The 23,333-nt window shown below is 41.5% G+C and overlaps 3 protein-coding genes and 1 long non-coding RNA gene across 11 annotated transcripts; 3 read left to right on the top strand and 1 right to left on the bottom strand.

Annotated features, from left to right (window-relative positions):
- Nucleotides 1–23: 23 nt before the first annotated feature.
- On the bottom strand, nucleotides 24–4,604 carry nudt8 (nudix (nucleoside diphosphate linked moiety X)-type motif 8). Of its 4 annotated transcripts, XM_061826475.1 has the most exons (6): nucleotides 4,288–4,604; nucleotides 4,124–4,223; nucleotides 2,094–2,798; nucleotides 1,884–2,016; nucleotides 718–795; nucleotides 24–530 (listed from the first exon to the last, which is right to left on the bottom strand). In XM_061826475.1, the coding sequence occupies exons 2-6, from the start codon at nucleotides 4,144–4,146 to the stop codon at nucleotides 336–338; spliced, it is 1,134 nt and encodes a 377-aa protein (XP_061682459.1). In that variant the 5' UTR covers nucleotides 4,147–4,223; nucleotides 4,288–4,604; the 3' UTR covers nucleotides 24–335. The 4 variants fall into 4 exon arrangements, with proteins under 4 accessions (XP_061682459.1, XP_061682458.1, XP_061682460.1 ...); XM_061826474.1 differs by having other exon boundaries at nucleotides 4,124–4,604; XM_061826476.1 differs by lacking the exons at nucleotides 4,124–4,223; nucleotides 4,288–4,604 and adding an exon at nucleotides 3,540–3,680.
- On the top strand, nucleotides 3,526–11,087 carry ftr86 (finTRIM family, member 86). 4 transcript variants are annotated; one of them, XM_061826466.1, is made up of 12 exons: nucleotides 3,526–3,639; nucleotides 3,749–3,839; nucleotides 6,618–7,187; nucleotides 7,292–7,387; nucleotides 7,583–7,816; nucleotides 7,924–8,086; nucleotides 8,163–8,252; nucleotides 8,319–8,366; nucleotides 9,146–9,196; nucleotides 9,303–9,371; nucleotides 9,829–10,031; nucleotides 10,471–11,087. In XM_061826466.1, exons 2-12 carry the CDS (start codon nucleotides 3,783–3,785, stop codon nucleotides 10,804–10,806), a joined length of 1,917 nt encoding a protein of 638 aa, XP_061682450.1. In that variant the 5' UTR covers nucleotides 3,526–3,639; nucleotides 3,749–3,782; the 3' UTR covers nucleotides 10,807–11,087. The 4 variants fall into 4 exon arrangements, with proteins under 4 accessions (XP_061682450.1, XP_061682453.1, XP_061682452.1 ...); XM_061826469.1 differs by having other exon boundaries at nucleotides 3,624–3,639; nucleotides 6,631–7,187; nucleotides 10,471–11,085; XM_061826468.1 differs by lacking the exon at nucleotides 3,526–3,639 and having other exon boundaries at nucleotides 3,695–3,839; nucleotides 6,631–7,187; nucleotides 10,471–11,085.
- Nucleotides 11,088–12,806: 1,719 nt separating this feature from the next.
- Nucleotides 12,807–15,410, top strand: LOC133504886 (uncharacterized). Its single transcript, XR_009796100.1, has 3 exons — nucleotides 12,807–14,201; nucleotides 14,335–14,432; nucleotides 14,579–15,410. It is a non-coding gene; the product is annotated as an uncharacterized LOC133504886 (long non-coding RNA).
- A 2,088-nt stretch (nucleotides 15,411–17,498) lies between these two features.
- Nucleotides 17,499–22,791, top strand: tagln (transgelin). 2 transcript variants are annotated; one of them, XM_061828003.1, is made up of 6 exons: nucleotides 17,540–17,655; nucleotides 19,989–20,031; nucleotides 20,727–20,915; nucleotides 21,074–21,245; nucleotides 21,916–22,018; nucleotides 22,103–22,791. In XM_061828003.1, the coding sequence occupies exons 2-6, from the start codon at nucleotides 20,020–20,022 to the stop codon at nucleotides 22,239–22,241; spliced, it is 615 nt and encodes a 204-aa protein (XP_061683987.1). In that variant the 5' UTR covers nucleotides 17,540–17,655; nucleotides 19,989–20,019; the 3' UTR covers nucleotides 22,242–22,791. The 2 variants fall into 2 exon arrangements, with proteins under 2 accessions (XP_061683989.1, XP_061683987.1); XM_061828005.1 differs by lacking the exon at nucleotides 19,989–20,031 and having other exon boundaries at nucleotides 17,499–17,655.
- Nucleotides 22,792–23,333: the final 542 nt, after the last annotated feature.

The following is a 23,333-nucleotide window of genomic DNA, read 5'->3' as shown; positions in this document are numbered from 1 at the left end:
AACAAGTTGAAAACTACAGGAAAAAAATGTTCAGGTGATCTTTTTATTGCATTTTTCCTTCAACAGACCACATAGTGATGTATGTCATCTTAAAAAGTAAAGGCTTAAGTGAGGTAAAAACAATACAGGTAAATGGGTAAAAATTCTCAGGTTAGCTCATGTAAATAATTTTCCATTCCATGAGTCCAGTTGGTGACCCAAAGCAACATGTGTAACTACTCATAAAATTGTAGTAGTATTGAGACAAAAGTTCTTCACTTTAATTAAACAAATAAAATGTTCTTCTTGATTGCACATTACTAAATATGAACTCCGTGCCACCCAATCAACAGCCTTCACTGCAAATGTGCTGGGATGAGAAGTTTAAGTGTGTGATCTAAGGCAACAGCTGTCAGACCCCACACGCGATGCTTCCCGTTGCAAAACACTGGGAGTGTGTATCCATACTTGTCCCCTGTGCGAAAGTGTGTATACCCGCGGTTTTGAGGGTCACACAAATGGGACAAAGACAAATTAAAAATCTCCTCCACCTGAAAACAAAAAAAGAGACTTTCTTAAAATTTGAAATGACCACAATGTTGTGTGGATGTTGATTCAGAGGTTCGAAGAGGGTGGAAGACATTTGTACAGTAGTGTGGATGATATTTAAGGAGTACAAATATTACAATGTACAGAAGATCAGGCTACTCAATCAGCAGCAACACACAATGACTTTACCTCTCCAGGGTTTGGTTCGAAGGACAGCTGCTCGAGAGGTCCAACGTGAGCCAGCACAGGAGCCACCAACATCCCTGACTAAGGAAAAATCAAATAAAAAGGTACAGCTCAGTGAATTAGAATATGGTAGAGAAGTCTACCATATTACTTAAGTACTGATGTATACATTATATACAACACCTGGAATAAACTATGGAATCACCACTTTTGGAGGGTGCTCATTTAAATGTTTAATTTTTGAGGTGGAGGGGAATAGATAGATGTTCCATGAAATAATTTCTTGTTCAAAATACTAACTACAAAATATTTCTGGCTTTAATAAACAAAACTTTTTTTTAGAGCAAGTAGAGGAAAAAATATTGAATTGTTCGGTTCTGGGGGAAAAATCAGAAATCAGCCCCCCAACCTCTGGCCTTTACAACAGCTGACAGCGACAAACTATCATGTTGTGTCGAACTTCCTCTGACTCTCACTTAACTCCCGACTAATTAAAAGACAATCTGATTCAATCATTTTTTTCCAAAAAAATGAGCAATTCTGTATTTTTTTCCTTCTACTTACAACAAAAAGAGGGGGGGGGACTGTACAATTTTCTTTGCTTTTTTTGTTCCTTCAACCCTGAAAAGTTATGTTGAATAAAATGTTATGTAACATCCATGATTTCCCCTTTTTCTCAGAAATTAATTCTCAGAAATTAAATAGTTAAATAATCGTCTTTCCTGAGCGGTGACAAGATGGTTTACTTTTCTCCCATTGACAGCTCTCCGGTCTTCATGTTTGCTTCACAACAAATGCAGTTTTCGCAGATGAAACCCAAAGCCAAAAACTGGCACCAGCTAATGTTTAAACAATCAATCTAAAAGGCAACACTTGAGAAACTTGGTGCAGAAATCGGTTACGTGTTCCAATACTTTTGCTCACTTGAAAAGTGTCTGGCTTAAAACAAAAGCTCCTCTGTCTAGAGTAGTTCTTTCGGAGGGGAGATTTTTTTTGAAAACATCTTTTTATCCAGGGACTGTCTCAAGTGTGTATATATACACTTTAAAAAAAAAAATTGTACTCCTTTACATTACAAGACTGATTCTGAGCTCCCATTGTGGGGCACAGATAGGTTAGATTTTTTTTTTGTTTCAACAACCCCTAGGTAGAAGCCATTTTCAACTCACCGTGTCCCGAAGGGGCTTCAGGACACCCCACACACTTTCGTTTGACACATTAACGCCAAGCTCCTCCCGGGCCTCCCTCAACGCTGTGGCCACCACATCACTGTCTGATGGATCACTCTTTCCTCCTGCAAAGCTTCAAAAATGCATAAATGAGGACATACATACACAAAGAAGAAGTGTTCAAAATATTTCACGCATGCTGCTACTAACCTGACATCTCCCTTGTGTCTACCTTTCAACATTCTGGAGCGTAGCGTGAACAGAAATGCTGGTTGTCCCCCTACACTGCAGAGAGACACCAAAATGGATGCCCATCTTCCTTGGCTCTGAGTTTTTTGCCCCTTTTCCACATCATACATCTTCAAATTTGGCGCCAGGTTCCGGCGACACCTCTTTTCATTTTCCGGTGTTAGACACTCACTCCAAGCTCCATCAACTGCTCTGGTTTGGTGAGAAGAGAGGCTGTAGGCTTGCGCTCTCCTTTGGACATTTTCTAACCAACTAACAAACTTTTGTCTGTAACAGTAATGATGGTAGTAAATTGTATTGTTTAAACTGTGTGAAGGATGACAAATATCCAAGAATTTTCTCTGAGGTGCACAGCAAGTTGAGTGGGATAAATAGTCCTGAGTGTTCACAGTTTTGAGGCGCTTCCAAGGAGACTTCCCAGGATCTTTTGATTTCCGGTGTGGTAATGAGGCTTTTTGCATTAGTTTATTGTCACAGTGTAAGTTCAAAAGAAACTTCTTTGTTGGGCAGGATGCAGTCTCTGCGGAGAATGACCTCCTTCCATTCACGGTGTCATGCCTCGATCCTTTCAGATGCCATCGAGTGTGTGCATAGTTGGACTCATTCAGTTGCAGCATTGACCTTAACGGACAAGACCTGGTCACCAGCCGTGAACCCCGAAACATTCTGAAAGGGGAGGTTAAAGCAAGTACTGGTTAGTAAAGCAAATTGTGATCATCAAGTTGTAATGAAAAGGGGTGAGTTTACACAAAAGCCATTTCCTTCATTTGTAGCAATCATAGCTATTTGTTTAAATAGGGTAGCAAGATGTTCCCGTCCCCCCCTCCAGACTTTTTATGCCATTTTAAAATCAGGTGGAATATGATGACCTGGTTTGGCTCCTTTTCTCTGATCATTTCTCCCTTCTTGTTCAGCTTTGAGGAAATGGTTGTGAGTGAGGATGCTATTGAAAACTGTGAACTTTATCTATCTAGCTTGAGCACATCTGTTTCACAGTTGTGACTAGAGTAGAGCTATGCAATCTAACACCATAGAGCACTGCGATCGAAATATGTCTACCGTTTGATTTAGGCCTCAATCATTTATACCATCATTTCATATTTTAGATTTCCTTTGTTACTAAGGGAGTCCCGTACTTTCTTTTCCTCCGGTTAATGCTAGTAATGTAGTTACACTCCCCACACTTTAACTATCGGTGCTACTACGATTGTTTAAGTAATGTCTGAATAATTAGAATTATAAGTGATTAAACCTTCACACAACCTCCACTGACAAGTGTACTCTTGATTGACAATGGTGGGAAGTTACAAAGTCATGTACAAATTCTTTGTGACTATACTCTAATGAATTTTTCCAAATAGCTGTCATGTCCTTGAATGTATTTTAAAACAGATACACGCACAGTACCTTCAGGTCTACATCGTCAAAATCGGCTCGTTACTTTTTGCAACCTCGGATGACGAGTGACAATTGAAGTCAACTGCAGTTAAGCGTAGAATCGGAACAGGTACTTTTACGTGTCCTTTGGTTTATTTATTTATTTTTTTCCTTGACACAAACATATATTTGCGTCTATTTAAGTATCAAGTGTGAGTACTTTTTCCAATTTTGCCAAGCAAACTAGGGTGTGCCTAGCCATCATTTAAAAAGATGAAACGTCTTCACCTGCTAAGGACCAGTGCTGATTGCATGTCAACACACGAAAAGGTGAGTTAAGACGTACGTTTGCTTTACACAGCCATAAAACGCGCCGAATCCGTGTATTTAATGTAGACAAGCGCACACAACGGTATTCCCATTGCTGACTTGAATCGAAGATATGTTAACAAGTTGGGAGAAAGCGTTAGCACAATATAGACATTTTTCAAAAGTCGTTCCATTGGTTAAGTTACGTGTGGGAGTTTGCGAGGTTCTTTTACGGTACATTAGGCTAAGGAGCGGACGACAACTAAACAGTCCCTCGAAAAGAATGTACTTTTAAAGAAACTCACCTTGAAAGTAGAGTCGTCAGCATTAGCCTGCCGCCCGGCTAGCTGGCTGCCAACCTGCCAGGAGTCAAGATGGCGTTCGTGGTCGTCACGGATGCCAGCACTGCGTGGCCGTGACGAAAAACTTGTTTTACATTTTCAAATTCAAGTCAACTTTATTTACATACCTCATTCCATCCGGCATAAGTAACACCGGGGAAAGAACGTTAAGTTGGATCGCATGACGTAAAAAAAAATGATCACGGCAGTCCCTGCGGATGCGTGTCGTCTTGATGCCATAAATACACTTTTAACGTGACAAATGATTGGTCTTTGGTGGTCATCGGAAGGGAGCATATCTTAATTCAGGAAAGCGTGATAAGTGTGAGAGGCCTTACAACAACAAAAAAGCTCCACCAAATTCATAAGAATTAAACATCCCCTATTTTCACTGGACTTTCTGGTCAAGACATGAGACATTGTTTGAATGAGGTAGCAGAGTTCCAGAGAGTGGGACCAAAAATTACTCAAGGTGCCATAAAATGATTTAAAATGGATCAGATTATGTAAAGTGATGGTGTCAAACAAATTTTTATCACTGATTATGCTTTCCCTCAAACAGGACTCTTTGAATTGTGAAAAGCTACAAATTTATAATCCAGTGGTTCCCAAAGTCAACCTGGGTCCGGCCCCCCAGTGAGTCGAGTCATTCAAAAAGCTCCTGGACCCCCAACCTCAACTTTCGCCAATAATGTAGTGCTGGACACAGCTATGCCATTCTGGTACAAAGAAATACTCAATTTTAGTGGCTCTTGCTTTTTATTTTTTCACAATAAATCAATACGTGGTTCAACACTGGAAGGGGCAATTCGCACATCACGATCGGTTTCCAGACGATTGAATTTTTCCATCATCGGAACATGGTATTCCACGGCTGATTTGGCGAGTTTTGGGAACAGTTCCGATCCCTCGCACCAAAAGGTGCTGTTTGACTTGTTCTCAAATTGTTGACGGATGGCTTCTAAATGACAGCGTTCGATGAGTTCTTCCTTTCTGTCGTCGTCGTGCATCGTGTCAAGATTGGAGCCAAAAGGATCTTGAACCCGTGAGTCTTCTTTTCCAGACAATTCATCAGGTGTAAAAGAATGGGCAAAACTTCTCTGCAGTGTTTTCAAATTCCTCTGGATTTTTTTGTTCTTTTCTTCAGAAAAATATTTTATTATTACTCTGTCTCAGACATCTTGTCATGGACCCCTTTTAAAGACGTTTTTCACCCCCTGGGGGTCCGTGGACCCCACTTTGGGAACCACTGATATAGTCGCTTGATTCAACTCATATAGACTGTGTATGATACTTTTGAAATCAGAAGTAAAAATAAAAAATTGTTGATTCAACTATTTTTTTTCAATATATTTTAAAAAGGGATTTGGTAACCAAAAAAAAAATGTTTTGACGATTGTAACATTATGAAGTGATGACATCTTGGTAGAGATTGGGGGAAAAAAAAAAAAAACTAGATGGGTGTGATTCCTAACCAGGGTCCCATAGCACAATACTGTGCAGTGAAAAATATTTCAGGGTTCCACAGAAAAACATCCAATTTCCCTGAATTTGTCCAGAGATTACTTATATAATTTACAAATGTGTCATTTATTTTTCAATACTGGTGACATTCAGGGATGGGCAGAACAATTAAATGCGCATCCAAAGTTACATTAAACCTGTGTAGCCACGTGTTGCCATTCATCATGGCTTTCTCAGAGTATATTGACTTTGCATTCAATTAAATAATACATTTGTGAGTAAACTGAAACAAGAGCATTGTTTTCAGTGTTCACATTTTTGTGCCGTTTTTTTTTTGGTATTTTGCTGTGAGATTTGTGGGAGAAACTAAACCATTCATGCAGTGGGGGGGAATATATATATATATATATATATTTATTTTTAAAGGGGCCACATAGCTCAGTGGTTAGAGCATTGGTTTGGTAAACCATGGGTCGTGAGTTCTTATCTCACTGAGGCCTCTAGTCCCAAAGAGGGGTTGCGTCAGAAAGGGCATCCAGCGTACAAACTGCCAAACAAATATGAGCGTTCATCTGAGATGTGGCGACCCCTAATGGGACAAGATGAAAGAAACTTACTATTTAAACTTATTTCAAAACACATCTGTCGAGTGAAGAGAAGTTAAAATAACAGTGCTGGGCTCATGATAAATTTTTCAAGTGGTGTTACCAAAGAAAGAGCAGTCTTCTTTTTTTTTGGGGGGGGGTGACAAAATGTCATAAAAAAAACTGCATTGGTTGCTGTTTGTATCTTCAGTGACACATTTTTTTTAAGCCTAGGATTACCATTTAATTTATTCTTGCAAACAAACTATCAGAAAGAAACTGGTAACCATTTGGAGAGAGAAACTCCCCTGAACAGGTTTTACCAGTATCATCCCGAGTCGAACCTGCTGCAGTTTCTAAGCAGCATGTGAATCACACGACTTGGTATTTTAGAGCTTACTATAATACAGTGTGTTTTGCCAGAGTTGGGTTCACTTCTGACCTCGGCAAGTCGAATTCCTGCTCCCATCATGGCCTCAGCCTGGTGTGAAGAGGACACGTTTGTCTGCTCCGTATGCCTGGAGACCCTGAAGGATCCAGCAACTCTACCCTGTGGACATTCCTACTGCTTGATCTGTATCCAGAGTCACTGGGACAAAGGGAGCAGCAACGGCCAGTATAGCTGCCCCCAGTGCCGGCAGATTTTCAAGCCGCGGCCCTCGCTGGCAAAGAGCACAGTCTTAGTGGAAGCCATGGAAAAGCTTCGGAGCAATCGTCTCAATCGAAGCCCCTCTCCAGCTGTCTGCTCTGCTCCATCATCAGAACCAATCTACCTGGAGCTTCTTCCAGAAACCAGACCACAGCAAGGCACTGTATACCCTCAGCTTCCTACTGGGTCTGCCAGACCCTGTCCTCAACATAACCAGCCTTTGGATCTGTTTTGCCATGATGACAGGGAGTGTGTGTGTGAAGTGTGTTTTCAGCAGGAACACAAAGGGCACCGTGTGCTCAAGCTTGAAGATGAGAGGAAGGAGAGACAAGTATGTGTACATTTTAAAACCGCTAATGGCACGCCATTTCATGTGCATTTCTTCAACTGCTGTACTACACAAGACATGGTGCGTATTTCTTTTTTCTTTTACAGAAGGAGCTCATTCAGATGCAGGCGGAGGTGGAGAGGCGAGGTCAGGAGACAGAGATGACACTAAAGGAGCTCCCAAATGTTGCCCGTCAACATAAGGTATGAGTCATTCTCGTGTGTTTATATTTTGAGACATATTTCTCAACCTTGGTTTGCTCTGTCTGTTATAAACCTACCTTTGACCTAAAATCTGCTGGGGAGGCTTTTGTGCTTTCCATGTTCTTAAACATGCATACAGTGGTATACAAAATGGATGGTGTTTGTCAACTTCATCTTTCATCCTCCTATTTTCAGGCTTTGGTCCAGTCTCTGCAGCAAGAGAGACTGGATTTGTTTTCTGAACTCGTAAAGGTCATTACGCTCACCGGCACTCAAGTTGGCGAGGTTCTCGGGACGCATGAGCAGTCTTTTGGTAGCCAGATTGAGGACCGCATCCACAGACTGGAACAGGAGATGGTCCAGCTTCACTGGAAGGGCCAGGAGCTGAGCAGGCTGGCAGGCATGCAGGACCACGTCTGCTTCTTAAAGGTAGCAGAGTGTGAAGTGCGATTTCAGTGACATTTTTACAGACAGCTGAATATTGTTATGGGCATGTGTAATGATAGTGAGATTGCGCGATCATTTTATTTGTTCAGAATTTCCTCACAATGGAGCCGGCAGGTCCACATGCTGCCACACAGGAGTCAATACTGGGCAAAGAGGAAGCGGTGATAGAGGACGTCCGCTCCGCCTTAAAGGAGCTGCAAGAGTCAATAAAGGAGCTCTGCAAATGCAGTCTTGCCAAACTTGTCACTTTAGGTCACTTTGGTTTAGTTTTCCACCTTCTTTCTTGGCCAGTCTCAACACTAATTATGCTTTTACTGTATCTCTGTAGTAAATGAAGACCCTGTGGTCTTGAGAAGTGAAGGTGCCACAGCACAAAACCTTATATCGGTTGATGGTGTTTCTACTATGCAAAACACAGGTAGAGTAACTTGACAAAATTGTCTCTTAATATTACATTACTCAGTAAACAAATTTATTCCTGTAGTTTATGAGACGCAACATCCGAAACCTTTACCCTTGCCGCGGCCCTCAGGTAAGTGATAATCAAGCTGTACATTTGATGAGTAAGACCAGCTGGATTTTTTTTTTTTTTTTTTTTTTTTAAAGACATGAACCATGTTAATTATATTTTAAATCATGTTCCTAGTTCTTGTGTAATAGTTTTAAAAGATGAGGCAAAAGGATATGATTGAGCTCTACGAGGTGGTAATGTGCATAAAAACCTATTCATGAAATGTATAGTATCGAAGAAGTGGTAATAATGTATGGATACACTATCTCAAAAGTAGACCTTCACATTTGTATCTTTTCATTGGACAGCACTGAAGCGATTACACTTAGCTACACTGCCATGTGGTCATTGTACATCATTTTTTAACAGTACAAATTTACAATCGCCTCAAAATAACCCAAGACGCATCTATTGTCTAATCCACTGGCAACAAAAGCGACTACATCCCAAAGTGAAAATGTCCAAATTTAACAGCATCTTTAGAAGAGGATTTTATTTAATTTTTTTTTTTTTGTCCCCACACACACACAATCCTGTGCTGCCCCTTTAACTGCTATAGCAATTGCTGGCAGGACTATTTTATTCTATTAACCCTCTATTTATTCAATTATCTATTTTCCAACAACAATCTCTGGGTAAGGTCTCATAGCCTTGGCCGTTTTGATGTCGAGCTATATTTTTTAAAAAAGCTGGGATATCAACTTGACATCACAAACAGGAGAATATTTAATTCAGTTATAAATTTGTGATGGTTTTCTTCTCTACTGAATGTCAATGATGTCCTTTTTTAATTTATTCAGTCCCTGCCAGTGAAGCTTCAGCGCCACCGTTCCCTCAGCCTGAACCACAAGGTAACTAACATTGTGTCACAAGGTGACTTAATACGTATTGTGTAAGAACCTGCTTTACAACCTTTTCAGAACAAACTAACTTTCTTCTTCCTTTTCTTGTCTTTAGCACCCCTGCCTGTAACAACAGTGGGACTTGTAAGCCCAGAACCAAAGATGAGGGAAGAATTGCTGAAATGTGAGTCCATTTTTTTTTCCTGGAATGAGAGAGAACATCCATCCATCCATCCTTTTTATTAGCCACTTATCCTCACAAGGGTCACAGGGAGTGCTGGAGCAGATCCCGGCTGTCAACGGGCAGAAGGCAGGGTACACCCTGAACAGGTTGCCAGCCAATTGCAGGGCACATGGAGACAGACAACAATCACACCTATGGTCAATTTAGAGTGTCCAATAAATGCATGTTTTTGGGATGTGGGAGGATACTGGAGTGCCCGGAGAGAACCTACGCAGGCAAGGGGAGAACATGTTAATTCCTCACAGGTAGGGCTGGGATTGAACAGGTCCTCAGAAATGTGAGGCCAAAGCTTTACCCCTAAGACCACCGTGCCACCTGAAAGAGAACATTAACTGTAAATTGTCAAAAACTTTCGGTGGTTCCAGGGTCTTTTCTCAAAGGTATTTTCTCATTTTAGTTCGCTTTGAACCCACCATGGACCCCAACACTGTGTATCGGCATATACGGCTCTCAGATGGCGGGCATAAGGCCACGTTGCGCGCAGAGAACCTGAATCCGGTGGAGCACCTGGAACGGTTCCACTACTGGCGACAGGTTCTCTGCAGAGAGCCACTGGCTGGCAGCCCTTACTACTGGGAGGTGGAGTGGACTGGCCAGAAGGTGATCCGACTTGCTACCACCACAATCCTACATCAGCAAACACAAACTCGTCCCACACTGTTGGCAATTTTATCGTGGGGGAGAGAAAACAAGTGCAGGATTTAGACTTCAAAGGTTCAACTATTTGAAAAATGTGATTTAAAAAAAAAAAAATTGATTGTGAGCAGTTAGCAGGCTGGTGCATAAACATTTTTACAGAAGATGAGTTTTGGAATAAGGATGGGATGCTACCGTTTCTAATCTGGAATGAGGGAACATTTCCATTGTGACGGCTTTAATTCCTCTTCATTTTTTAGTTTCAGTGTCAGTAAAAAGTTGTCGTTGCAGTTTTTTTCTGCACACGTGAACTTCAAATTTTGCCCATGTTGGTGGTAATATAAACAATTCCATTTGCAAGGAAAACCATGTCACGAAAATTTCTCATTTTCTCATTATCCAGATTACAATTGGAGTGGCATACAAGGAAATTGATCGCCAGTCTTCTGATGATAAAAGCCGTTTGGGGCATAATCCCTTTTCCTGGAGCTTGTACTGGTCTGGGACCGGTTTTTCCTTTTGGCATAACAGTCAGGAAAAACTCCTGGGCGCCCCCAAAGCCCGGCGGATCGGCACTTATTTAGACCAGCATGCGGGCATTTTGGCATTTTACCGCATCAGCAACGATCAGGCACACCTCATCCACAGGCATGTGACCCAGTTCAGCGGTCCACTGTACCCAGGATTCCGATTCTGGAGTGGAGTTGGTGCTACTGTAACAGTCTGCCAGTTGGATTGAAATGAAAATGAACTATTTTTGCATTTTGGTTTGCTTTCAATATTTTTCTGTATGATTATTTTACATACTCTGTATTTATGTAATAAAAATATCAAGTTATAATAAACATTCAAAAGCAAATACATACAGCTCATTAGAACTGCTTGAGATTTATGGTAATGCAACTAATAACTCTTTTTGCATGGTACCGGTAAAAGGTGACCATAGTGTGTACAAAATACGACGACACGTGTTGACTGCCATATGAAATCATCACTGACCTCTTGAATTTATTTATTTTGTCAATATAAAATAACTAAACTAAAACATAAAAATGAGTCTGGTGCTTTTATTTTGAAGTTGGTACTTCAGGGCACAGATGTCAAATTGACTCAGTTCATTACGTTGACGAAAAAGATTTGAGTAAAACTACACTAAGTACGTCAGTCACGGTACAAAAAAATAAGGCCGCAAACTCGCGAGAAGCAGCATGATAATTAGGTGATACTACAGTATGTACAGTATTAGAGTGGCATCTGAGCCTTATTACTCAGGTCCTTTTTGCAAATATGCCTTCTTGTTTGGACACCATTGTTCCCATAGGTATATATATATATATATATATATATATATATGTTCAATGGATAATTTCTGTGGTAGTGGGGGAACCACACACTTTCTGAATAATGGTATGGGAACGAGTGACTCAAAGATCACCAAGAGTAAGTTTATTGTGTTTATTCACACTTGAATATGTATTTTGTTTGAATGGCTTCTCTTTCAAAAAGACAGATGCGCTCAGCTTCATGTTGTAATAAGCATTTCAATTACATCAAGTCATAAGTACAGTGATCTACTTATATTAGAAAAGATTGTGTTACCGTGCATGCCAAGGGTATTTTTTTAAAATAATTCGTTATACTAATATCTACACACAAATGACAAACTGGGGAAACATTTTTGAATGCATTTCATGCATCCATTTTGTACTGCTTAAGTGCTTTTTTTTGTTCTACTCCCCGTGCCACATAATTTAAAAACAAAAAACATTTTCAAACTTTTCACACCAAGTACTATCTAAAAGTACTTTGCTGTCCATGTACCACCTTCAAAAAAAAGTTGTTCAATAAAAAAAAAATTATCCTAAAAGATTAAATGCAACTGTGTTGTACTCTGTTTTTAATCCAATTGAACTGTACTTAAATGTATCTTATTGGAAAAGAAAAATGTTTAAATCACTAACATTATGTACCGATTCGGTATTTTATTCAATAATAATTTCATGTAACACTAGAGGGAGCCTGCATATTACTCATGGTGCTCTAACCAGACTTTGAGAATCCCCACCTTATTTCTTCTATCCACTTTCTATACTGCATATCCTCATTAGGGTCGCCGGTATGCTGGAGCCTATCCCAGCTGACTTTGGACAAGAGGAAGGGTACGCCCTGGACCGGGTGTCAGTCAATTGCAGGGCATAGCCACCCAGACGTATCCCTTGTGGCAATCCTTTTTTCCTCCACTTATCATAGGTTTGCTGTGACATCATCTTGAGTAGGGAAGCCCATGACTTCCCTTTCTCCAGCCAATTTATCCACCACCTCTGGAGGGGGGATCCCAAGCCAGCAGAAAGACATAGTCTCTCCAGCGAGTCTTTGACCATCCCCGCAGCTTCCTCCGGGTGGATTTGCCCGGATCCTCTCACCGGGAAGGCGTCTGGGAGTCATCCTAACCAGATGCCAGAGCCACCTTATCTGCCTCCTCTCAATGCGGTAGAAAAACTACTTGTTTCGGATGCCCCAGCTTTGCACTGTATCTCTGCAGAGGAAAATTATTTTGGCTGCTTGTATCTGCGATCTTGTTTTTTGCTCTGTCAGCATCACTACAGACGCTGCACCAATCCGCCTGTTGATTTGCCAGTCAATTCTTCCCTCACTCATGAACAAGACCCTTGGATAGATACATTTACTCCTCCACTTGGGGCAGGATCTCCTCCCTGAAATGGAGATGGCACTCCGCATTTTTCCGACTTAGGACTATGGCCTCATGTTTGGTGGTGCTGATTTTCACCCCAGCTGCTTCGCACTCGACTGCAAACTGCTCCAGTGAGAGTTGGAGATCACAGCTTATCAAAACTATCACAACCACTTTATATGCAAAAAGCAGCAACATGATACTGATGTCACCAAAGTGGACTGCCACAACACCTCACCTGCGCCTAAAAATTCTATCTATAAAGGTAATGAACAGAATCTGTGACAAAGGGCAGCCTTGGCTGAGTCCAACTTTTGCTGGAAAGGAATCCAATTTACTGCTGGCCATGCAAAAACCCCAAAACCGGTTGTTCACGGATGATACAGAAACGAACAGTCTGGATCTGGTGGTCCGATACACAGTACTCCCATCCACCACTAGACTCCTCAAGGGAAATGGTCGAACCCCTTTTTCAAGGCCACAAAACGCATGTAGACTGTTTGACCGAACTCCCATGCACTGTCAAGGATACTGCCAAGAGTTTAGGGCTGGTTCTCTGTAGCGTGGCCTGGACGAAAGCCAGACTGCTCCTCCTAAATCTGCGATTTGACTTCCTGATGGACCCTCCCATCCAGAAACCCAGGGAGGCCTAGGAATGTCATCCCCTATAGTTGGAACACAACCTCCAGTCTCTTTTGTTAAAAAGGGGAACCACCACCCTGAGCTGCCATTCCAAAGGCACTCTCCCTGATGTCCATACAATGTTCCAGAGATGTGTCAACCAGGACAACCCCACAAAATCTAAAGGCTTTTGGAACTCAGAGCACTTTTCATCCACCCCTGTGGCACTGCTACCGGGGAGCTTTTTAATCACCTCGGTGACCTCAACCGTGGAGATAGAAGAATCTATCTTAGAGTCTCCAGACTCCGCTTCGACATGGGAAGGTGTATTGGTGGAATTGAAGAGTTCTTCAAAGTATTCGGAACACTGATTCACAATGTTCCGAACTGAGATCCGAGGCGCATCGTCCTCATTATATATTATGTGTTGACGCTGCAGTGCTTCACCCTTCTAAGAGACTGGATTGTGGACCAGAATTTCTTCATAGCCGTCTGCAGATCGTTGTTCATTGGCTCATCGAACTCCTCCCACACCCAAGTTTTTGGTGTGCTCCGCTTGGCCAGTCTGTATCCATCAGCCGCCTCTTGAGTCTCAAAGCTCTTCACGGCATCCCTTACTGCTGGTGTCCATCAGTGGGTTCTTGTGGACTGCTGCCATGACAGGCACCGAGAAGTTTTCGGCCGCAGCGCTGGTCGGGCACCTCAACAATGGAGACGTGGAACATGAGAATGTCGGGAGGAGGAACAGTCACCTCCGCATCGGCAGCACCACAACACCACCCACCCTTGTAGCAATGTTTTCATATACAACTAATAAACAGGTAATAATGTTTTACGTATTCATATGTGACACATACACGGTGTTAATAAAGAGTTGGTAAAACAAAATGAAATAGTGTTAAATGTTGCCTTACTGATCTAGTTGCATGACACCAAGTAATGATTTGATTTCAGATCAATGTATCCCCGGCTTTCATCCTGTTGGGTGCGCTCTTTCTCCATGACTGTGTGGTGGTCCAGTCAGTACTGTAAAGCAGATCCTGAAAGATTTTGTAAGTACTGTAATTGCTGCAGACACACTTGATGTGCACCGCTCAGATGAGTCATTCATGGCTGTTTGTGACTTTTTAATGTTCTGTTAGTTATCTTGAAGTAACTGCTCATTGAATCAGTGACGATTGTCTATGCTTGCGTTTAGGTCATCACCAATGTTGGGTTCTTCAGCACTTCATGACAGAAGTGTTTCAATCATGCGAGATTGCAAGGATGTTTGGGACTGAGAATGGGTTTTATTCTCATAGGAATTTACCAAATAAGTGTTTTCAAATAAGCATCTGACCTTCTGTCCTCATCCCGTCCTGTCTAAGTAAACCAGAAAGAATCCTTGACTTGTGACAAGTGGAACTGCACCTAACCTTTGCATGTTGTGTGCTTTCCTAGACTATCACAATAGAGATCCAGAGCAGCAATCAGGTCTACATGGAGCTGGAATCTGGGAGGAAACTATGTATACATCTCCAGTTGAACCTTTACTGGTTACATTCTGTGTCCCTCATATGAGATTATTTTTCTGTTCAATCTTAAGAAAAACAAGAGTTGCCTCTCTGAGGTGGATATACGTACATTTTTGCAATTTTATATGTAAGCATTTACATTTTGTTGTTGTTGTTTGTTGGAATGTCTGCAAAACCAATTTGTGCAATCAGTAAACACAACACAGGACAGCTTGGTTCAAAGTGTGTGTGTACCATTACATTTGGAAAAATTTATTCTTGGTAAAATTTGCTTTCTAGTCCTAAAGTGGTACTTTGGCGTCATCTTGTGGCATCTCGAAGAAACTAACTGCGCCACAAGGATCAATAAAGACCTCTGAGTTTGATTGTGAATTATCCAAACCTTTTTAGAGGGTATATACACACTAGAGTATCTTGAAGCAGAAAAAAAACTGTCCCAACACTTGTCCTTTGCCTTATCTCTGTTCTATCATCTATGGTAGGTTTGCACGATAGACCTGAATAAATATGAACTGTATATGCGGCATCATTTGGGACAGATGGTGTTTTGTCTACCAGTTCAGTTTCCATCTGTTTGGATCCAAACATTTTACTATTGTTGCTGTTCATCATGGTTACTTGTTCTCCTGGTGGGTAACCAAGGTGTTGGACAACAGGACCAGGAAACCTCCACTATCGACTGAAACACTATTATAGGCACTGACCTTCATTTAGAATATATTCTCAAATAGTTCATTCTGACTTCTCTTGGCTATCCTGCTTCCAATACATGTATGTAGATTTGGGATTACAGTATTTGTCCAATCAAACTGGGATTGGCTGTCAACCAGTTCACGGTGTACCCCGCCTCGGCCCGATGACAGCTGGGATAGGCTCTGGCACTCCCGCAACCCTCGTGAGGATAAGTGGCTGAGGAAGTTGATGGATGGATGTCCAATTAGAGTTCAGCCTCAATGTGTTGTACATTAACAATATCAGCATTTTCCCATCCTTGGGAATGGTTGCTCAGAGCAAAACTGTTTATAAGTAAGCTAAGTCCCCAGTGATGGAGTGGGTACCAACTGCAATTATTACCTAGGGGTGTAACGGTATGCGGAGGTACCCTATCTTGGTTTTAAAGTCATGCCTCAGGTCACATATAGAGCAGCTAAGCATTTATGTAAGTGAGGACTTATTTAATGGTATTTAAAATGAAAAATCAACAGTTTAAGTCATCTCTTAAGGAGACTGCAGCATCAATATTGGGTCTTCCTTTTTGGAAAGTAGACCAGGATAGGCTACGGTGCCCTGAGACTGAGACCCTAATTAGGATAAGCAGTTTTGAAAATGGATGGTGGACGGTTGGATGGTCTAGCCATGACCTCTGCAAGCCAGAAGCTGAGCTGCACTGTGCTTGTTTACAGAATAAGCATGTGACTCAAGCGCAAGGCACTTACAGTACTTGTCCTCTACCTAATATGTTCTGTGTGGGAGCACAAATAATCAACCCCTCATGTTACATAATTATCTCTGCATTTATATGCCTTGTTTTGTAATTTTAAAAAAAGCAGCAAGGGTCTTTTAGTTTTCCACTGTATTTTGTGACTGTGGAGCTGGAAAGTTATTGCTGTGCTTCACTCTTTCCACATCTTATGTTACAATTTTAATCCAATTGGAATCTTTTGCAGATTTCTGAAAACTAAAGAGGCAAATGCCCATAATTATTGAAAAAGGGAAAAAAAAGACAAACGCTGTGAATACATTCTACTCGATGCACTGTAAATGCATGTCAAACACAAAACCAGTAATACATCACACAAATAGGTTATTCGGACTTGGATGAACAGTGATTTCAACACAAGCAATTGTAAATGAAGGCTCTGATTAAAAAATGATAATAAAAAAAGACATTCTGGAATTGTTACGTAAAAATGAGTATCTGAGCTTTACCCCACATCATTCCCAAAGCAAGCAATTCGCGTCACTGAAGACAGTGAATTTCCAGTCAAAGTAAATGTGAATGGTTTTTCTGTCTTATGGCCCTGTGAATAAGAGCTGGTCAATTCAAAGTATACTCCAATTGTAACCTCATTGGCTCAACCCCCTTTTTTGGGAGGAGGAGGGGTGGCGGTGCTGTTGAGCAGTGCAAAGACGTCTCTGCAATGGAATGCAAGTGTAAAAGACATCTTGACCTTTTGAGCAGACACTCACAAACACGCACTTTGGACTCTTAGAAATATTTCTCTTCCAGCATTCTGGTCCTTTCTGTGTACTGTACAGTATACAGTACATACAAAAGAACAGCAGTCACTTTTGTTCTTCATTGAGATTCACGAGACATAGTGTGCTCGCGTCGTTACTTGGTTTGTTTTTCCAGCTCCCTCGCGCAGCCGTTCCAGACGATGAGGGATGCGGTGAAAGTATTTGGAGAATTCCCGCAGAGCGAGCCGGGCCTTGCGTGGCTACTGCCTGCGCTCTGCATAGACGAGCTCTACCCAAATAAGGCCGGGCTTTTCGACTGTACTGATGGAGTGGGAAGCAGTGGCAGGGAGCCGCTAAAGGCCATGCCCTTTTTAGGATGAACTTTCCTTTTTTCCCCTTCCCATCTAGGCCTCCTATTTCCCCTTGATACGCCCTCCGTCCACCACACCCACCCTCTCAGATGTTACTGCCATTAAATCGTCTGCCCCCTTTTTAGCCAGCACTTTTAAGGAGGGAAGTCCCCACAAAGAAAATATCCACACTCTGCTTTTCAGCTGCACATTTGCCCAGGAGGAGAACAGTGAGTATACTTTTCATTTTATTCCTCTGTGTTGTGAAACTTTAGAGCGTACACATTTCATTGAGATGCAAATGATGACCTTTGGACCTCTTTATCAAATACAGTACACAGAGATGCAGCTCTTCAATGGAACTATTTTCTTAACTGATCTGCCTGTTGTATTAAGCCCAGTATGTAATCTCACTTTTAGGGCTTTATAGGGTTAACACGCTGAAGTCATGACCTTAATGATCTTAAGGAAGACACAGACTAGTAAGATTTTCATGCGAGGCGAGCAGACATGCAAATATTCAAAATAGCAATGCAGTAATTTAATTTTCCTCTTTAACTTTAAAAGGCCGGTGACTACAAGGTACTTTTCATATAAAATAGTCCAGGGGGCAGGCACCTCCTGTTAACTACAGTCCATACAATACTCAATGTCGACAGACAGGACTGTAATTTTAAAACAATTACAATACTCTGAAGAATTAAATCCAGAAAATTCTCTCCACCAACCCAAGTTTTGTCTGCAGTTGGAACAAAGCAGTGAAGTACAAGAAAGCCACAAACTCAACTCTCAGTAATTTAGCGGATGATTACATCCTCTGTGGCGTTCTATCAGATTATTGGGAGCGGTGTCCGGACTGCACGATGTAATGACCCCACACTCCCCACATAGTGCCACTGTTGCCACAGCTGGAAACAAATGGTTTCCTGTCCTGGGTGTTGCCAGACTCCACCATGGCAACGGTGAACCACAGCAGGAAAACACAGCTGTATGCACAGGAGGAAAGAAAAGAAAGTGGTGACAGTCCTAATTATAAGCAAGGAATTCTAAACGGGCCCTTTAACATACTTAGTAAAGCTGCACGGCTGATGTGCTTTGTGGGATGTGTCTAGTATTTGGGGATGCAGCCAGACCGCACCGAAAATTGTTTGAGAAGGTCATCTTGAGTTAAGGCTTGCATCGCAAGCATTACAATATCTCTCCAAAACACACACACACTAAATGACAAAGCCAAAATAAATTGAAGCGTCTCAGGTTTCTTTCGTTTTACCCTCTTATGTGGGAGTTGAAACATATTCAACCATTCTCTTGTGTTTGAATATATAATTCATGCACTGCATCTATTTTTTCCCAAATAACTTATTATTATCAATTTGACACACAACGCAGAAGAGCGATGTTATCAACAATGGCAAACTTGGAAAAAAAAGACAAGAAAAAATAAACATTGGCAAGTATATCAATTGAGGCTTGGAAATGGAAAAAAAATCAACTGTCCACTCTCCATCTGCTGACAGTGTTCAGACGTTGCCCTGCTGAATTGCCAACTGTCAATCAAACATTATTACTATGACATGGACCTCTTTCTTATGCCTACACATAACTACGTTTGTGACACTAAAATATATCTGCCAGGTCTCCAGTTGCTGGAATAGACCACACTCCGTCACTGTGAGGCTTTTCATGTAATTTTTTCCCCGTCTGTGCACTTACAGCTGACAGTGAGGCGCTCTAGAGCAGCCACACCAGCCGAAAGTCTGGGTGCGATATGTTGTCCAACAATGAGGCGATCTTAAGTGGCCATGTGAGTGGATGATCCAAAGCGAAGATTCATTTTTGGGGCGTAGGCATAGCTCGCTAGCTAAAAATAAGTCGTAATGTCGCAATAACGGCTAATGTGAGCTAAGGTGCTCAATTGTTGCACAGTGGGCGAGGGGCAAGCCCCTGCTGGATGCCAAAGTGCATCATCAGCAGAGGTGTGTAGGAATGCGTGTGACATTTACTCAAGTTGCATTTGGGATCAATTGTACTTAAGAGGTGTTTTAATGCAGCATACTTTCTAGTTTTAATAAAGTATTTCTGTTAAGACAGAACAGGGATTTTATTCCATTACATTTATCGATGTGCAACTTAATACTTTTATTTATCAATTATTGCGTCTTTTATTTCTCCATAAATGAGTACTCCTCAATCTTTACAAGTGTGTTCAGCAATTCCATTCAAATGCGTACATTGCATTTGGAAACAAATCTCTGAATCCACTTTAAAGGGTCATTTAGTCTTTGTTTTTAAATGAAAATGTATAATCTCAAAATTATAAGTATGATATGTTAGGTAAAACTCCGATCTTACTTTTGGGGATATTTTAAATATTGAATTAAATATGCAGCGGGTCGCATTGCCCCATTAACATTTTTCCTAGAACCTTGGCCTTTACTCGCCCACAGGAGCGATTAGACGTTAAAGCGTCACCCACCAATAAATACGGGCAGCAATAGAGGCAGCATCACCCCTTAACCTTTTGCGCTTTATCCCTTACTATTTGAATTTTCAACCTTCCCAGGAACAGGAAGGTGAAGTGACCTGACGTCAAGATGGCAGCAAAGGTTGGATGGTGCAGACACTGGCAGCACCTTATATATAAATTTTGCGCAAAAAAAAAAAAAAAGCAATACCGTGGCAATAAAAAGCACTGCCAAGCAAGCATACTGTTTTTTTTTTGTTGTTTTTTTTTGTGCGTGTGATGATGATGATGGGTCTCTACGACAAAAAAAGAAACTCGCAAAGATGGCTGATTTAGAGCTCCCTTTGCACACCAGGCTGCCTGAGACCTTAGTAAGACAAAATGGTGTGCAGTACGGACGCGATGCTGTTAACGTCACTCGACTGACAAACGGGAGATTCACTTGGGCAGCTGAGCATCTTTGCTTCATTACACGCTTGTGACACGCATGTCAAAGATGTCTGTATGGTAATTCTATTGTTTTCCTCCGGTTGTATGAGAGTAGCATCCCGTTTGCATGTTTGCGCTTTCAAGTTACAGGTTGAAAACAAAGATGTTAGCATTTGCTTGTAATGCCTGAAACCCAAATTGAATGCACAATAAATTAGAACTTCACAAAATACTCTGAGGTCTGAGCAATAGTATAATAAAAATGAATACCGCTTGTGAATGTTGAGCACACTGCTCCAAGCAAGGTTACGCTCAAAATACACAATATCGCAGTAATACATCATGTGTGTGTAGTTTTCACATTTTCCCCAATTTGTAATTCCCCATCTACTGATTCCATGTCACCAGGGAGTTGGCATGGCAAACAAAGGTCCATCCTACGGCATGAGCCGGCAGGTTCAGGATAAGATCGAGAGCAAGTACGACCAGGAGCTGGAACAGATTCTGGTGGAGTGGATCAGCCGCCAGTGTGGATCTGGCGTCGGGAGGCCAGAATTGGGCAAAACTGGTTTCCAGACCTGGCTGAAAGACGGCTGTGTGAGTGGCCTTCATATATTGCTGTATTTTTATGTGTAGCTGCATGTTCCATAAGTAACACACTTGTGGGGAATACTTGACTTGACCATAATGCTCTTTCTGTCTTTTTACCGCCTTATTTTCACTCCGTTACTTGTCATAACCTCCCGTCGGTTCAGGTCCTGAGCGAATTGATCAACAGTCTTTTTCGTGGCGACAAACCTGTGAAGAAGATCCAGAGCTCAACCATGGCCTTCAAACAGATGGAGCAGATCTCTCAGTTCCTCAATGCAGCTGAGAAGTATGGCGTCACCAAGACTGACATGTTCCAGACTGTGGACCTCTGGGAAGGTTAGATGGGTTTGTTTTCACTTCTCTATTACTGTAACTGTTAACGGTGCTAAGGGGTGGGGCTCACAAATTTTTAGCCTGATGGTGTAGTGGTAGTGTAGTAGTACTGTAGTCCACCTTTTGCCTGACATCATCTTGGATATGTTTCGGCGTCCTGCTACCTTAAGCAGGGTAAGTGGTGTTGGTGAATAGGAGAGGAGAGGTCACCACTGATAATGGCAAAACAAATGAAGTGGGCCGAGGGCCACAGAGTTCAGGGGTCACTTTCGATAAAGAGTTGCAACCGTGCACAAAAGTTGAATACACATCACTAGTATGGGTTGCGCCGTGTAATTATGCTGTTGATATGCAACATATGCTCAGAAAGACACCACCTAATGCGCTAAATAAACAGGTGTGAAAACATACAGGATAAAGGACTAAAGGGGCACAACAAAGAAAGCCAAAAAGTGGGTTGAAGGGGGGGGGCATGCCCTTTTGTGCCCCCCATTTTCTGCTACCTCTAAAGCAAAAGTACTCACGTTAAATTTGATAAGGAATGACTGACATATCACCAGACATGAGTACGCTTTATATGCAGCGGTGTTTTTTCTTTTTTTTTCCATGAGAATTTTTGTCCAATTTTGAATTGTATGACTCGACTGACAATTGCGGTGGTGTTGGTGGGCAGGTAAGGACCTGGCAGCGGTGCAGAGGACCCTGTCAGCTCTTGGCAGCTTGGCCGTTACTAAGGATGAGGGCACATACCAGGGTGACCCAAACTGGTTCTTCAAGTGGGTCGCTTTGTAATAGTATTTATCGTTTTTACACCCTCGAGAAGTATTAACATTCATTTTTGTTCATTTGTGGATTTGCAGGAAAGCTCAGGAGAACAAGCGCGAATTTTCAGATGACCAGATGAAGGCAGGCAAAAATGTGATCGGTCTCCAGATGGGGTCGAACAAGGGAGCCAGTCAGGAAGGCATGAGCTACGGAAGGCCAAGACAAATCCTCTAAAATCCCAAGGCCGCAGAAATGACACCATCCTGATGCCCAACGCACCATCAGAGAGCCAGTGTTTACTGGCCTTTGGTTAAAAAAAAAAAAAGAAAAAGAAAAAGGTGCTACAAAATAAACCTTTCCAATTCAGTAACCCCCTGCTGCTTTATAGTATATCTACCGAGTCTTGACTCGTGACACAAACCCCACTGCTGAGCCTCACCTTGCGCTGTTCTGTAACTCCCATTCATTTTAGTAAGGGTTGTAAGGCCTCAACAACAAAAGCACTCAATGTAAAAAATTCATACTGCTTAGGAAAGGGGTAAAAAGCAAAAAATATTGTCAAGTCCTGCAACATTATTGCACATTCAATTGTATAGAATTATCTTAGATTTGGTGGCAAGAAGTAAAGTTACCAACGACACTGTGTATGACAACAATCGTCATGAGGAAAATATCTATACTGCTTTAAAAAAAAAAAGGATCCATACCTCCCCACTATCTATGCCTGCTGTATCAGCACTAGTATGTTTTGTAAATTTTCATATTAAATAATGACTTGGAAATACATGTGTGCAAGAGCTGTGTGATTTGTGCACCTGCCACACTTGGCTAATTATTTAGAAGAAAAAAATAGACTTGCACAAAAAACAGGATGGGACAAGGGGTAATTACAAAACAAGTAAAAAATAAAAAAACAAACAAGCCAACCTTGGGGGGGCTACAAAACAGGTCAAAGAATATAATATACTGTATTAAAAAAAAAAAGACAGGACGGCGGATTACATTATGCTAGATCAACAGGAAAATTGGAGTATACCGAAGTTTTTACGGAAAGAAAAAAAGTTACATTAATAATGGATAGATTGCATCAATTATACAGTAATTATTATTAGAAACAGTGAAGTTGTCTTTATGGAAGTTGTGAGTTTTTCCAAAGTTGAATCAAGTAATCAGGGACTGATGAGAATGGACAGTGTGTACAAGACAAGTGATGCTGTCGTTGAAGTCCATTAGGTGCATTTATTTGTGGCAATGTGCGTTCTGTGTAGTATCCAGAGGTACATAGAGTAGCCAATTATTGTACTCAAGGAAAAGTATTGTTTAGAA

Source organism: Syngnathoides biaculeatus, chromosome 8 (assembly GCF_019802595.1).
Source record: "Syngnathoides biaculeatus isolate LvHL_M chromosome 8, ASM1980259v1, whole genome shotgun sequence".
NCBI lineage: Eukaryota > Metazoa > Chordata > Actinopteri > Syngnathiformes > Syngnathidae > Syngnathoides > Syngnathoides biaculeatus.
Note: the sequence above shows the minus strand (reverse complement) of the source record. Positions and strands in the feature narration are given on the sequence as shown.